We start from the raw sequence: 16,644 nt of genomic DNA on the forward strand, positions 1-16,644 counted from the left end.
CCAAGGAAGCTCAGCTGACGTACCTAGCGAAGGAGGCTCACCAATCTTGCCCAGCAGATCGTCCTTCACGATCGATCTCCGGTAAAAACATTTGGCACCCACCGTGGGGTGATTAAGATATCTCTTATCGGCCACGCTTATGGTTTTCACCCGAAGCCATAGTAGACGAGCAACAGACGAACAAGATCATGCAGCAAGAATGAAAGGAGAAGCGACATTGAGACGACTGATCGAGCAGGTCGATCAAATGCGGCAACAACACGTTACCAACCTGGAGAACATCTGCACCCAACACGAAGCCGACCTAGCGGTGCTACAAGCTGAGAATGAGCGCATCCGTGCCCAGCTTCCTCAACGCCCCCCTGATTAGCCCCCTTAACCAAGCAATCAAAACGAGGAAGAAGGGCACTCGGTTTCCCAGCCACCAACTGCACCCAGGGCAGTGACCCATAGGTCTACTGCACATTGGTTACACGTATCGACGTACAGGTCAAACCATGAAGTCAGCAATGCACCTGCCCAAGCTCTAGGGCATAGGGCGAGCATCTGCCATCATCCTTTTATTGACGGCATCATGGAGACGCCCCTTCCTTTTGGATGGAAGCCTCTCAACATCAACCGCTATGATGACACTACCGACCCAGATGAGCACATTGATCTGTATGTCACGTAGGTAAACCTATACACTAACGATGATGTTATCCTATGTAGGGTTTTTCCGACCTTGCTCAAGGGATCGGCACTCGCCTGGTATACTCAATTGCCAGCGAGATCAGTCGATAGCTTCGTCACTCTAGTGAGGCAATTCATAGCGCAGTACGTAACGAGTCAACCACATCACATCGCCCTACACGCCATGCTCATGGTGCTCAAGCCAGGACCTTTCGTTGACATCCTTTGTCGGCGACCTCCCCTGGACATGGATGAACTCCGTGCCCGAGCTGCGGGGTACAGTCTGATGGAAGAGCACACTGCTTTTCGTGACCAAGTTCGTGGGAAACCACAGGGAAAGCCAGACCATGGCCACAAAGATAAGGTAAAAGTCACCAACGATAGCCAATTCAAGAAGGCTAGGCTGAACAAAGGAGGGAGGTATGACTTCTACACCCCCTTGAACGCACCTCGAATACATATCCTGGAGGAGGCCAGAAATACCAACCTGATTACTCTGCCACCACCTGGGCACAGCCCTAGTAGTGCAGACAAATCCAAGCATTATCGATACCATAGAAACTATGGTCACACAAATGAGGAATGTCGCACACTCAGAGACTACATTGAGGAACTCATCCAAGGAGGGCACCTTAGACAATACGTCCAGCGGCAACAATCTCACAGAGGAGGCTACCATGGACGAGGACGAGGACGAGGTTGAGGTTCCAGCACTCACACAGATCAATCCTCCGGATCTCAGCAAAACACTGGCAGAGCAGTGCAGGCCGAGGTAAGTCATGATACAGGAACAACTCCTTTACGTAGAGTCATCAATACAATTACAGGTGGCTTCGCAGGGGGAGGCTCCAGTAGCTCAGCACGTAAAAGACACCTCGAACCGTAACACACCACCCATCACCTTGACGGATGACAACTACACGGGCATTTGCCCAAACCAAGACGACCCCATGGTCATCGCGGTGGTGGTAGCTAACTAGGAGGTCCACAAGACATTGATTGACCAAGGAAGCTCAACCGACGTACCTAGCGAAGGAGGCTCACCAATCTTGCCCAGCAAATCGTCCTTCACGACCGATCTCCGGTAAGAACAGAAGCCTTTTAAATAAGTTTCTAACAAAACTTGTTTCGGATAATTTGGATAAGTGAAATGATAGTTATATAATATTGATTTAGACATATTCAATCCGGAGCTAGGCCGGTGAGTTTTTGGGTAATTGTTCTTGGTTTTGGAAAAATATGAAAAATTCCTTAAAAGTTATGAAATTTTGTTGGCAGAGTCTCTCCTTAATTTAGAGCATTTTTATAAAATTCAAAGCAAAATAACATCAAGAAATATTCTAACAAAATTCAAAACAATAATAAATGACTCAAAAATGCATTACAAAGTTTCGATTTTGCACAATATTTTCTTTTTATTTTTCGAATGTAATGTTATGATATTTTAGTGATGTAATTAGTTAATTTAGTGGGTTGAGCCTTTAATTTCTGTGATTATGTCCATTTGTATAGTCTATAAATAAGTGTAACACATGTACACTTGATATCATGCACCACATTTATCATAAATTAAGTTTCTTCTCTTAGAAGTCTCTCGAAACTCTCTCTCCCTCTCTCTCTCAAATTTTCTCTCTTACTTACACAAATTGGATTATTGCAACATGATTATGATACGTGGTTAGTTCATTAATCAATTCTAGATTTCAAGAACTACGATAAAATTTGAGTTCCTGATCTTTTTACCAAATGAATTGTTTATTTTAGGTTTAATTTTCGTTCTTCATAATTGTGAATTTCATTTTGGATCTAGAACAAAGATTGAATATTAATTTTAGATCTAAATTTTAGATTTAGATTTAGACCTATAATAACCTAAATCACCTTATTCAATTGTTCATCGTTATTTAATTTTATTAAAATTTTGAGATCACGATTACATTTCATGTTTTGATGGAATTCATAGATTTATATCTAGATCTATGTTTTTGATTAAGTTCGTGTTGAATTAGATTGATTGAGAATTCTGATTTATTGTTGAACTATAAAATTTTACCGTACATATTGAAACTTTGAATCGATACTTCTTTGATTGAATTTCTGATTCTTAATTCTCTATTTTGTTGATTAAATATTGTGTCGAAATATTAAATCCCCTTGCTAATTTTATATGATAAAATACAAATTAAATATGCTTGTTTCGTCGTGAAAAATGACCTAGGTTATTTCCTATATTGTAAATTTAAGGGAAATCTAATTTACTTTTGATAGTGACTCGGTATCGTTGTCACACCTCCTTAATTATTCACCTATTCATACCCGGGAATGGTGACGGGTCCATACACCCTCTTTGACTTTGACTTCTTTAACAAATTGGCCAATTGGCTAAACTATTGGATGATGGCTCGACTAGAATGACAATTTTTCCTTTTTACCAACTAATTACTTCATAATCAATCACTATTACTTCTTCACTTCCATTGACTTCATGAATGCTTCTAGAAATGGAGTCCATGAATCGAGATGAGGAAGAAGACAAGTCACTATACAAAGTATTCAATTATGATGACCTTTTCAATAGAATCTTCGATTGAGGAACAATCGAACACTTCAACCATATTAGTTGTTTCCCTCGACACCCACCTAAGGAGAAGAAAACACACCTATCTAAATCAACAACACACTCGACTTAGAGTATCTAATTGGAATTGCAACACAGTTGGTCTTGGGAGAAGAAATCATAGTGGTGGTGTGGACTCTACTATACTATCCCATCTATAATATCCTAGTTGAGGAAGGTTGAATGACACAACACTTTGAATTCTTTAGATAGGGTGTGATGTGATCTAATGGTTTGCTAGACATGACTCTTTGCTTCCCAAGCACTGTCGAAATTGCATAAACAAAACCTTGTTCATCTTTTTGCTAAATTCTCCAAGGGTTAAAGGCATGTATATGGCATAGACCTTTAGGTTACTAAAACTGACATTGTTTATTCGACACCCTCGAATGTTGATACACCTATGAAGACTTGAGAATTTTTGTTTGACACCCTCAAATGTTGATACACTCATTGACATTTGGGGATACTCACTTGGCATCCTTGGACATTGAGACGACCTTGAAAGCCACTAATGTCTAGGATACTCGCTCGACTCCCTCGGATGCCAATACACCCTTAAGGACTCAAGGATACTTGTTCGGCATCCTTGGATGCCTATACATGCCCTCATAGACTTAAGTGTACTTGTTTGACATTTTTGGATGTTGATGCGCCTTGAAGGCTTGAGTATACCTGTTCGACATCCTTGGACATTGATTTCTTGTGTTGTCAAATAAGATGAATGAATGTCATTATTTGTAAAGGTAATTAAGATGATTTAGCCTAATTACAGTAAAGTGTGAATTACAAACGTATTACCTAATTAGTAACTCTAGACTACGACCCATTGGAACCTTAACCTAACATGGTTAGAATAAATAGTATCATATATATAAATAAAGTTATTATTCACAATATATTCATATTTATTATACCTAGTGAGTTACTTACTTGAGTATCGGAGTGACTTTTACTAGTACATCTCCCTTGACATAGTAAGGCAATTGGTTCGAAAAATGAAGTGTAGAGAAGATATTAAAGAGAAAGACTAGAAGGTACCTTGAGACAAACACAAGGCCGGTCCAACATATTTTGAGGCCTAAAAAGAGTTTTAAAGTTGGGTCTTTTTAAAGATAAGAGAGTGCCAATAAATTATAATACTAGAATTGAACCACAGTCCTTACAATCACTACAAGAATGTTGCGGTTTAGAGTCAGCCAAAAGCCGACTCTAAATCATAAAAACTGACGTAATATTGTCAACTATTCGTCAATTTTTGGCTGACACTAAATAAGTCGACACAATTTTTTTTGTGTTGGCTAAGTCGTCACTAACTAATTTATTTATTTTAATTTTTTATTGTCGGTTAAGTCGACACTACGCGACACAAAATTTATTTTATTTTGTTCTTTATCTTCTTTTTCCAGCTTATCATTTATTTGTTCATATTTTTAACATTCATTCGTATTTTTAACATTCCTGGGACTCAATCTGTGAACCTTGAGGTCTTCTTAAGTAAACTTGATAACCAAGTGCACCAGAACACATTATGTGTATATAATATTAAAAAAGTTTTATCTCTCTCAAAGCACATATACTGTCAAAAAATTTGACACTATTTTAAGATGTAGCGTTAGCTTTTTTGACACTAAATTTAAATTTAGTGTCGAAAAAGTCGACGTTATTCTTTAAATATAACGTCGGCTTTTCTGACACTAATTTAATTTAAATTTAAATTAAACTAGTGTCGAAAAAGCCGACGCTATATTTAAAGAATAACGTTGACTTTTTCGATGCTAAACTTAAAATAAATATTTTAAGTTTAGTGTCAGAAAAGTTGACGCTATATTTAAATAATAACGTCTACTTTTCCGACACTAAACTTAATTTAAATTTAATGTCAAAAAAGTCGACACTACATCTTAAATATGCAATGGATTTCAGTCATTTCTTAATGCTCATGTTCGGTATCCTTTTGAGTTTGTTCTTCAGGTTGAATCATGTAAGTACATAATATCACTACAACAAAATTTATTTTTAATGACAATTATTTAATGGCAATAATTTAATTGCCACCATATGTAAAAATATTAATGGCTAATATATAATAGCCACTAAAAATATATTTATATTACACTAAAGTTTACTATTAGCGACAATTATTTAGAAAAAACTTAAGTCTCACATTGATTAGAGATAAGATAATTAAATAGTATATAAGTGAGTAATAACTATCACCTTACAGGTTCATTTTATAGGGTTGACTCCTAATTCACTATTCTAAATTGGTATCAAATCACTCATTGTTACCAACTTCAATAGTGCTATAAAACAATTAGAGACCAACTTTGACCTTATAAATCTCACATGTCTTAAAAGACAACATAATTAAAAAATAAATTAAAAAATATATAAATAAAAGACAACTCTCATCTTACAAATCTCATATCGAGTAGAGATAAAAAAGTATATAAGTTATGAATTTAGAAAATGAAATTATAGGAATAAATTATTTAAAGTAAATGAGACAATTGAAAAAAATAACTTTTAATAGCCTTTAAAATGGCTACTAGAATTGCCACTAAAAAAAAATAAGTTTTTCCGAAAATTTAGTAGATCTTTACCGGCATTTTATATAAATGTCGGTAATAGTATTAGCGACACTGGATACACCAACCATTAATTAAATGCTGGTAAAAAAATTATGGCCATTTATATGGCCGCTAAATAATAAGTTAATTGCCACAAAAAACTAGTTTTGGTGTAGTGTATGCAAGATTCTATATTTATATAGATTTTGTCTTTCGAAATCTCTCCATGTGAAATTATGAACAACTCAGATGCTTTTCTTAACCAACAATGAGAATATAACTTTTCTTAATATACCAGTCAATAATCTTTGTATGTTGCACTGTGTTACATCTATATTGTTAGTTGTTTTTAGTATATATCATTATAATTTATCAAAAATTAATCTATAGAAAATTGGCTTCCTTAAACCTGCACAAATATTCATAAAATAAACATAAACATTTACACTTTTCTGCATTTTAAAGTTATATAATTTGATCACGGTTACCGCCATTGAGTGATAAGTTTAAGCAACCTTACACGGCAAGTTTTGGCCCTTTTACCATTAGGAATAGGAAGTAGGAACAATGTAAATTTGTTTTTAGTTGGATAATATTATAATAATATAATATATTTATTTTAATTTTTTTTATAAATGTGAGTCATTTTAATCGACAATGTAATAAATAAATAAAATATTTTAAAATTTAATTTGTATCATTATTTACTCGAGTTGATAATATTATATTTATAATAAAATATATAATTTATATTTATTATAAAATATATTAAATTTTTTATAAAAAATAAATAAATATAATTATATTAGACTTGATTGACCATATCTAATTTAATTTATTTATGATCAGATTAGAATGAATTTTAAAAAAATACATAAATTCAATCTAATTTAATATGTTAAATTTTGATTAAATTGAGTAACAAATTTATTTAAATTTCATAACCTTCATGTACCCCTATGTATATCTGTTTATACTTAGATACTTGTTGACTGAAGCATAAAAAAGGATACTTGTTGACTACTACCACAGACAACTTTTCTTTATTTGCTTCTTAGCTTAATAGTAGTATTGTCTTAAAGTTCTTTACATTCGTTTAATTATCATCATTCTTTACATTCAGTTAATTATAATGTGTTTATTTTTTCATAAAACTAGAGGTTGCATGGTCTTGCATCTCGATCAAGAAACTATAGTCTGATCAAGGCATGGTCTTGCATCTAACTAGAAAGACAAACGTCTAGGTATTATTAAACGAAATAACTCAAGATTGGAAATTCTATCATATTATTGATCCTTATTATTCTTACTTGCATCCAGTTAGACGCATTATAAAATCTAGCATTTTTCCTAATCTATAGATTTTAGAAATTTTAGATTATATAGAGTATATGGATGAAAATTTTAGAAATTAGTATTCTAGTTTGGCAATGCACATACATATTTATTATATATAATATAGCTAAAAATTATAATAAATTATATATATAAAGTATTATGTTTAAATATATATAAATATTTTTAAATGTATATATTATATTTTGGATTTATGGTAAACAGTTTGTAGTTTATTTTTTTATTTATTGATGATATATTTTAAAATATTAATATTTCATTAATAAATAATTATGGTAAATAAAAATTAAATTAGATAAGAAATTAAAAAGGTTTTTATAAATTCTCTTGTTGAAGAAAAACATCTAAAAACACTAGTGAAAGATAGAGATTGGTGTTTAATATATAGAGGTTAATTCAAGAAATATGAAATTCTTAAAATTTAAATTACTTTAATTTTAATTTCTATTATTTTTTTAATATATTTTTTAGATAAGTCAATTCAATTTTTTTTTAATTTTAAACTCTTGGTTTGGATATAATAATTTGATTTTCACCATGATTAAAATTGATTATATATATATATATATATATATATATATTCATATTTAAGATGAAATTTTATAAAAATAAATATTAGTAAATTTTTTTAATATTTAATAATTTTAAAAATTAATATCAGATAATATTTAATAATTACAAAATATTTTTGAATATTTAATAATTAAGAAAAAAATTGGGAAAGAAAAAAAAAAGAGAAAGAAAGAGAGCAAATGGAAAGTGAAAATAGAGTATGAGAAATGAAAGAGAGAGAATCAAAAGGAAATAGAAGAGATATCAAAGAGATAAAATATATATAAGTGAGATAAGAAAGAAAAAATATGAAAAATTTCAAATTTTTACTTTTTTGAAAGAATTTGAAATTTTACTATTTTTAAGAAATTTCACAAATGTTTCACTACAAGAAAACTTGTCTTTAGAGACCAAATTTTTAGTCTCCAAATTAATAAAATCAGTTACTAAACACATAAGTGACTGAATTAGATACCAATTGTAGAAAGTAGCTAAATCACTGGTTGCTAATTTTAGCTACCAATCTAAAGTCTGATTTAAAAACTAATTTAATGACCAATTTTTTATGACCGATTTTGCAACTAATTTTATAATGACCAACTTAGTTACTTATTTTACAATGACCAATTTATTGACCAATTTTTAATAACCATTTCATTGACCAATTTTATAGTAACTGTTTTAATTACCAATATTACAGTAACCAATTTAGATACCAATTTTGATAACAACTAATTTAGTAACCTATTTTATAATGACTAACTTCGCAACTAATTTTGTAATAATCAACTTAGTGACTGTTATAATAACCAATTCTAAAGTAACCATTTTAGTGACCAAATTTTAAAATAATTGAATTAGTGACCCATTTTTCAATGACTCACCCATACCAAAATTCAATTATTTTTCTACTAAAACATAATAATTATTTTATAATATTAATTATTTATTTACTTCACATATTTATTCCATCTTAAACTATTATGCAAAAAGTCAACATTCGCTATATAATAACATGAAAATTAAGTAATTAAATTTTCTAATTTTTTAAAATTACACATAATATCCTCCAAACATACAATCTTCACTCTTTGTATTTATAATACTCAAACAATCACTTTCTATAAAATTTCATTTGATAATACTTAGTTTTAATATAGCAACAAATTGTCTTTAACACTTCCGGTGCACATCAATCAACCGGGTGCCTTTCTTTCTCCCAAAGATGAGAACAATTTATGAAAAACACAAAAGTTTAGAACACTTTCAACAACAAAGTGCATGAAGTTCATAAAACTGTCTCAAGAAAAAAAAAACACCCGTGAAAAAATGAGTGAATCAAAAACTTAACATATATCATAAAAGTAACATGTCCTTCATCTTGTGCCTGGAACTCTTCTTCTTGTACATGAAGTTCATAAAACTGTCAACAACCTTCCCTACAATTCAAAGTAATCAATGTAGGTAAACTGCACAAACCAAATAAATCACAACATACATTCACGAGTAAGTAACAAACATGATCACATAACACAAACATTGCATATTCACTAAGATCTTTCAATCCATTAAGACGACCACATTCCATGCTAAATGAAATGACCATCTTTAAACCACAAAATAAATGAATCAACGACACAATGTATAATTTCAAACCCCATGTATACGCACTTTCTTGGAATAGTAATCGATCTTAGGAGCACTTTGCGGCGCAGAAGAAAAACATCTGACGCCGGGATGTTGATTCGACGCTGCCTTTTTTAGTAAAACATCTCTCAGTAACTTTCTAGAAGACCATGCGGCCATGAGTTCAAAGAATTCATGATGGTTACCTACCAATAGCACAAATGCTGGAAAATTAAAAAGTGGTGATAACATAGGCACTACATTTCTTATAGGAATGGACTTTTATGCCTTAATAACTGGGGTGGGCTAAAGGTAATATATGAATAAAATAATATTCTAATTTTTAATCTCATTTCTCTCCTCCTTTCAATGTAAATCAAAATACTATTTCTTTTCAATTTCACATCTACTTCTCTCAAACTAAACAACCCAAAAATCCAATTTGGGCTTCCACTATTCACTGATCAAATAAATAAGTATAAATTGGATACTACAGTCGATTCCAATAAAGACTACAAACATGAATACTATTGGAGCATCTAGCTGTATGCTCCACGTCAACATCTCCCACAGTTTAGATGGATTATGCCAAGAGTCAAACTTAATCTCGTTCATATATCAAACATAAATCACTTGCGATAAATTGTGTACTAAGGATAAAATGTTAACTAAAAGTAATGTGTCGTATAACTCGAATATAATGAATGAGTTAGAATCATTACATTTGAATAGCTTAAGCAAGGACTTATACCAACGGATTGAAAATCCAAGTTTGATCAATCTCATAATCAAACCAGCTCGAATTGGAAGGATAAAAAGAGAGAATTCTACTTAAGGTCAAATAGCAGCATGAACCACAAAATTTCACAAAATTACATACATTTAATAGTAGGCGGTAATAAAATAGTTAAGGCTAACTTCAAACCCCAGACAATGGATTTTTTTTATTTTATAAATATCTAAATCCTTCTTATATCACATTAGATCGCACCTCAAAGGCATGCCGCTCTTGTTGCAGATGAAAAGTGAAGCCACCTTCCTAAGGACTTTGACCCAGTATCATGTTCTCCTGAAACCTGTAGACAACATATATGATTTCTCAAATAAACTCATTGCACAGAAGATGATGATCCAAAATTCACACCTTGGTTCCAAGTAAGAATATGTTGGAAAGACGAGGACTGAACAATGGCTGAACCAATCAATAATGTACAGTGGGTTCAATCAATATTCTCCGAATTGGCACTCCACTACCTTCTCTCCCATGTGCCATTTGCTTGTGAGGAAGCTTTAGGAAATAGGAAATGTATGAGATAAAGAAAATGGCATCTAGGCATACCCATTACAAGGTAAAAGTTTGTCTAATACAAAAACATATTAAATAAAGCTATGATAATATTCAGACACAAGGTAAAACCCCATGACAAGTCATAATAGAGACACAGACACAGAACACATGATGAGTTATATATTATTTGATTTTGCTCCAAAACCAAGGTAAAAGAATGTTTGCTGTGTTATCAAATGTTATAACTTACAAGTTGTATGTGCCCAGATATACCCTCTGTTCACCTAAGTTTATCCATAAATAAGTTAACTAAATTTCTATACCTATAAAAGTAAACTTGTACGAATCTACAAGTATAGACTCGAGAGTTCAACAAAAATGATTCATAATGGTCTAATTTCAACGATAAATTATGTAAATAAATCCAATTTATAGGCATGAACTCACCTTTTAATTTGGAAAAACATCCATTTAATTCAAAAGTCTGTATTCTGTATAACAAATAAACATATGCATTAACTATCCAAACACAAAGCAAAGTCGACACAAAATTTGACCTTCTTTAGATAGAACTCAACATTTACTTTTTGTATCAAAGCATCAAACTGTCAGCAACTCCTGAAATACAGGGAGAAGAAGTCACATAAAATTTAAAAATAGTTAATACTGATAAATAAGGGAATATAGAAAAAACCAGAAAAGGAAATAACAATACCTAAACTGATTTCATACAACTCAATCCAATTGGAACAAAAGCCAAGAGAACCCCATAAAAACCATAAACAGGGAAAATTGTGAGAAAATATCACAGGGTACAAATAATAAAATTAGGTCCACACTCTTTGAACTGTGGCCAACATAATAACATTTACTTAGTAAGACATCAGAATGAACAAGCAAAGTGTGGAGGTGTTAAAGAACACTCTATTCATATTACGTAAGCAAAGAATTTAAACTAAACGAAACTAAACAGAACATTGCCATTACTTTATATTTCAACAAACCAAAATATAAATTACCTCATCATTGACACACAATAACTATTAAGAAATATAAATCAATATTAAATACCTATATAAGTATAAATAATGTGGCAAACTTCAATCAAATTATGTCGGCATCACTACACCAAGCAACAATGACTTAACACATATTTTTCAACCAAAATACATGAATGTATATGCACCTTTTCCCAAAGCTTAGATAGCAAAAGCGTAAACCCTAAACAATCACTACTTACCTGGTGCGAAGGGGATGGCGAGAATCACTGTAGTGGGAACGACGGATGGAGAGATGAGAGCTGGTGCGATGGAGGACGGAGACGAAGCTCCAAAGCTAGCACCCACGACAACGAGAACGAAAAGGGGTGGGACAAGAGTTGGTGCGAGAATGAGATAGTGAGAGCGCGCATGTGGAACTGAAATGAGATGTATATTTTTTTTTTGTACACACTCGAAACGTTCATACCAATCATCGTTCGACTATTAGAAAAGTAATATTTTTTAATAAATTTATTATAAAATAATTATTTAATTTAATATTTTTTAATTTAAATTATTATTTTAATTATTCGGAACGTATTTCAGAATTTCATTCGGAGGTTTTATCATTTTCCATTTTTTTCTATTAATAACAAAGATGATAAAAATAAAATCTCAATTAAAATTGCTAGAATATAATCATTTTGTGGGGTTAAAATAATTGTCAGAAATATATCATTTTCTGGCAGTTTCTCTAAACTCCCAAAAAATAATCACTATTAAACACTTATTTTTTTTAGTACTAGTAATATTTAAATTAGAAACTAGAAAACTTAGTTTCTAATTTTAGTGCATCTTAAGACTAAAATATTGGTTTCTAAAGTATTTTAATAGTGACCAAAAATTTTGTCTCAGATTATATTTTAATTAGAAACTAAAAAAGTTGTATCTAATTAAATAAATAATATTTTTTAAACTATTAGCTACTAAAAGTTTGGTCTCTAATTACATTAAAAATATTAATGATAATAGAAATTAAATTAGAGACCAACTATAATTAATCTTTAAAATAGTATTTAAATAAGTTGTTAAAGTGATTATATAAATTTAGTTTCTAAATCAGTCTCTATGTAATGAATTTCTTGTAGTATTTTAATTTCAAACTTTTTTTAAAAAAAATTATCCAAATAAGATATTTTACCTCAAGACATTGAATATTCTTCAAAATAACTCTATTTAAATTCTTCAAATCCAAACATATTCTAAAAATACTTCTTCTGTTATCTATTATAATAGAAGAAAAAAATTCTCGTAAATATATAAGCATACTTTAACTATTTTTTGTCTTATTTAATAGTACTTTTCTTAAAATATCTTTCATTTAATACATGACTTTTCAGATACATTACTTCTTTTAATATTTATAACAAAGAAAAAGAATATTATACAATTAATAAAATTTGATGCAGAGCTAATTTCTTTAATATGGATAAAATTATTATTTATTTACTTAGAATAGAAGATAAGGAGCGTAACTTATATACACAATTGATCTATTTTGTGTAAAGTTGTCAAAATGGATCACAACTGGTGAACCAATCCAACCCATCCTGCATGTTCAAGTTAAGTTAGACTAAAAAATATTATAAATTTTAGTATTATTAAAAATTTAGTCCGAGCCACTAAGAACTCACATGCTACACCACACGCACCGCCACCACTACAGATCCTTCCGCATGCATGTTCCACACGCACCACCATTGTGTGACCGCCACCGCCCAGCACCACTGTTCTACGTACAACCCCTCCTGCACCGTGCATGGCCCCTCCTACCGTCAATGGAAGCTTGGCTGGACTAGAGTTCTGAACTGAACATTATTATAAAAAATGGTTTTTTGTTAATTTCTTTTATAAAATTAAGAGAGTCTACATGTTTAACTCACTAATGTAAGTGGATCAAATTGGGTCCATTTCTTTTTAGGCTCACTAAAAGATGAGCTGAGTTAAATTGACTTATCTACTGACTAACTTGTGATTAGCCGAGTTAATAAGCTGAATGATCTGTTTTGATAGTCTTAATTAGTTAATTTCATGGAGTAAAGAGAACTAATAATGATAAAAAAAAGATAACAGAAAAATAATAAATTAAGTATATTACGAGAAAAGAAAAATTAGAAGAAAATAGAATATGAAAGATGAAAGATAATGCAAATGTAAAAATACAAGTCTAAAATTTAATGACCAACACAAAGTTTGAGCAGAGAAAGTGTACTAACCTATTTAATATTGTGGTTACCTGCTGGCGTTGAGGTTATGATTGATAGAGAGGAAAAATTTTAAGAAAAATAGAATAGAGAGATAAAGAGAATAACGAAATAGGTGAGTTAAAATAGGTAAAAAAAAGTTAATTGTTTGATTAAGGAAAAATATTTTGAAAAATAATAATATATATGTTTAGTAAGATGAAAAGAAATAAGTGAAAAATAAAATATATAAAAAAAGAGAAGAGAGAAATAAATAAATTAATAAATATTTTTAAAAATAATTTTTATTAATTAATTTTTTATTTTAATCATTTAAATAAAAAATATATATATAACTCTTTGAATGAAACAATTTCTATTTTAATAATCGAATATATTATTTACGCATTCGAATACATAAAATGACAATCAAATAAAATAATGATTATTCGAATACACATCAATATAAAATTTTTAACAAAAAGATATTAGTATAAAAGTTTGAACGTTTAATGTATTCGAATTTTAAAGAGACAGGAACTTTAAAGTAAAACTTAATCGATTAAAACTAATGTATTCAAATAAATAAAAACTTTCTTATAATTTCAGAACAGAAAAACTAATTTATTCAAATGAGGGTAATAATTAATCAAATACAAAATGGAATTTGAGCATACTCTTCTTATTTCCACACTGATTAGGAAAAAATAAAAAATAAAAAGGTGTGACGTTGACACATTTCTTTTATACGAAACGAATGGTAATTTTTATTTCTCAGCTATTTCATTGCTTTTTTCCCCCCTTATTTTACTCTTATTTCGACAATACCAATCGAAGCAATAGTGAATGATTCCAAGTGGGAAGTGGCTTCATTATGCTCTTTCAATTTGCTTTCCACAAAGACATGAAATGAATCAGATCTTCTCTTGCCTCTCTCTTGTTACCTGCAAAAAGTTCTTCATTAAATTTTTTAATGTAAATTCTGGTTATAGATCAGGTGATTATTCGGGGAGGAAAATTTATGAAATTCCCCTTAGAAATAAATTTTTCGGATGACGCATTTCATAAATAAATGAATTAATCAAGCGATAAACAAATCAAAAGCCGTTAATTTAAGTGATTTGTTATTTAAATTTTTTAATTAAGGATTGATGCTTGATTTTTATTCTAGATATGAATTGGCAATTGAAAGTATCACTTTATCTTTATAAGAGTCAATGTGATAAAAAAATAATTATAATTTAAAAGAAAACATTACAAACAATTTGAACAAACCACAATGTATCAACGAATAAGAAAAAAAATAAATGTATAAAAGAAATACAATACACAATATCAATAATTGAGCCAAAAAATGGTCACCTCCCACTTTTTAACATTGCTTGCTCAAATGAGCATCTCAACTTCTGATCATAGTGATGTGCACATGGTAATGATGTGCATGCCAAATGCTGATTGTGGTTGGAATACTCATTTGAGCAAGAAACATTACAAAGGGGACTTCACATTTCTAGTTCTGAATCCCTCACACACAAACACATAGTTATGACCAAACCAAAGAGGCTTGAAGTTAGGTAACTACAATGCAAGAAGGGTCACAAATAACTTGCTATTTATTCAAAAATGGGAGTGTCTAATGGAATGGCAGTTAAAGATTTCAAAGTAGAAAGGACTTATAGTTGTGGGTACTCATAGAATGGCAGTTACAGATTGTTCGTTCAACCCCAACAACTAAAATCGATGCCAATCAATCATCAACCTATGTGTATGAAATTATTGGTAAAATCAAGTTGCTCATTGTTCTTTTATTTGGGCTCAGTATTAGGTGTTAAATTCTATTCTATTAAACGTTCCCAATTAAAATAATGGATAATTTTCTTTTAACATCGTAATCATTGTCTGATAATAATTACCAATAGTGTGATAAAAAATCTTATTTTTAAGTATGGGGTTAGTTATAAGTTCGATCTCTTAATTCATGTATATTAAAAACATAAGAAAAAACAATTCTTTAAATAAATAATAGTCTCAGAAGAATCGACTAAGTAATATCTTGTTTTTAAAAAATTTTATAATAAAGAAAATCGCATTTATAAAATTTCCTTTTAAAAGAAACTTGGAGGAACATTCTCAAATAGGTAAGAAAATTTGATGCATAGCACATGCTTTCATGATCTCTTAAGTACGATCCCTAGATCCCTTACTGTAGGCACATGACTTCTCAACTATATATGTATGACATGTACAAGTTAGCTTTTGTGTCGTGCTCAATCTACCCACTTGGTTTCTGTATGACACCTTCTATAAGTGGGGATGTCAAAAAAAAAAATTATCCGTAGCTATTTATGGATAAAATTTACATTGGATAAAAAATAGATATTGTAAATGAATATTCATAGGTAGTGGATACTGTATTTGCATATTAACGAGAAGGGTACGAAAATTATAGTATTTGTATTTGTTAATATTCAATTTATTTGAATTTGTATGAATTTGATTTTATTTAGACTTTATTTGAACTCATAATAGTTAAGTATTGTATTTTATTATCTTTTATTTTAATTTATGTAATTGAAATATTTTATTTTCTTGGATTTTGGTCTAGTCCCTCAATCTCTTTGTTTTTCTTTCTTCTTTTTAATATATTTGGGGTGTTGCAAATGAATGGTAGGCTTTGAAGTGTCAACATTGTTGAGATGTTTTGGTCCTATAGTGATATTTTTCATGCTTAGTTTTA

At 30.4% G+C, this 16,644-nt stretch overlaps 1 protein-coding gene and 1 long non-coding RNA gene across 7 annotated transcripts; one reads left to right on the forward strand and one right to left on the reverse strand.

Annotated features, from left to right (window-relative positions):
* The first annotated feature begins 574 nt into the window (after positions 1–574).
* Positions 575–1,375, forward strand: LOC145952100 (uncharacterized). The gene is made up of 2 exons (XM_083064325.1): positions 575–660; positions 712–1,375. Exons 1-2 carry the CDS (start codon positions 575–577, stop codon positions 1,373–1,375), a joined length of 750 nt encoding a protein of 249 aa, XP_082920451.1.
* Positions 1,376–8,860: 7,485 nt separating this feature from the next.
* LOC109813041 (uncharacterized) lies at positions 8,861–15,983 on the reverse strand. Of its 6 annotated transcripts, XR_002240974.3 has the most exons (7): positions 15,270–15,534; positions 11,925–14,851; positions 11,132–11,302; positions 10,541–10,684; positions 10,388–10,472; positions 9,442–9,602; positions 8,861–9,209 (listed from the first exon to the last, which is right to left on the reverse strand). It is a non-coding gene; the product is annotated as an uncharacterized LOC109813041 (long non-coding RNA). The 6 variants fall into 6 exon arrangements; XR_002240973.3 differs by lacking the exon at positions 9,442–9,602 and having other exon boundaries at positions 15,270–15,530; XR_014429623.1 differs by lacking the exons at positions 9,442–9,602; positions 10,541–10,684 and having other exon boundaries at positions 15,270–15,541.
* Between the last annotated feature and the right edge of the window lie 661 nt (positions 15,984–16,644).

Source organism: Cajanus cajan, chromosome 9, assembly GCF_000230855.2.
Source record: "Cajanus cajan strain Asha chromosome 9, NIPB_CcT2T_4, whole genome shotgun sequence".
NCBI classification, from domain to species: domain Eukaryota; kingdom Viridiplantae; phylum Streptophyta; class Magnoliopsida; order Fabales; family Fabaceae; genus Cajanus; species Cajanus cajan.

What these genes read in the sequence shown, in the direction of transcription:
- LOC145952100 (XM_083064325.1), top strand. Translation starts at nt 575, where the DNA reads ATGGAGACGCCCCTTCCTTTTGGATGGAAGCCTCTCAACATCAACCGC. An exon ending in CCAGATGAGCACATTGATCT is followed by an intron (nt 661 to 711) that starts GTATGTCACGTA and finishes TATCCTATGTAG; the next exon opens with GGTTTTTCCGACCTTGCTCA.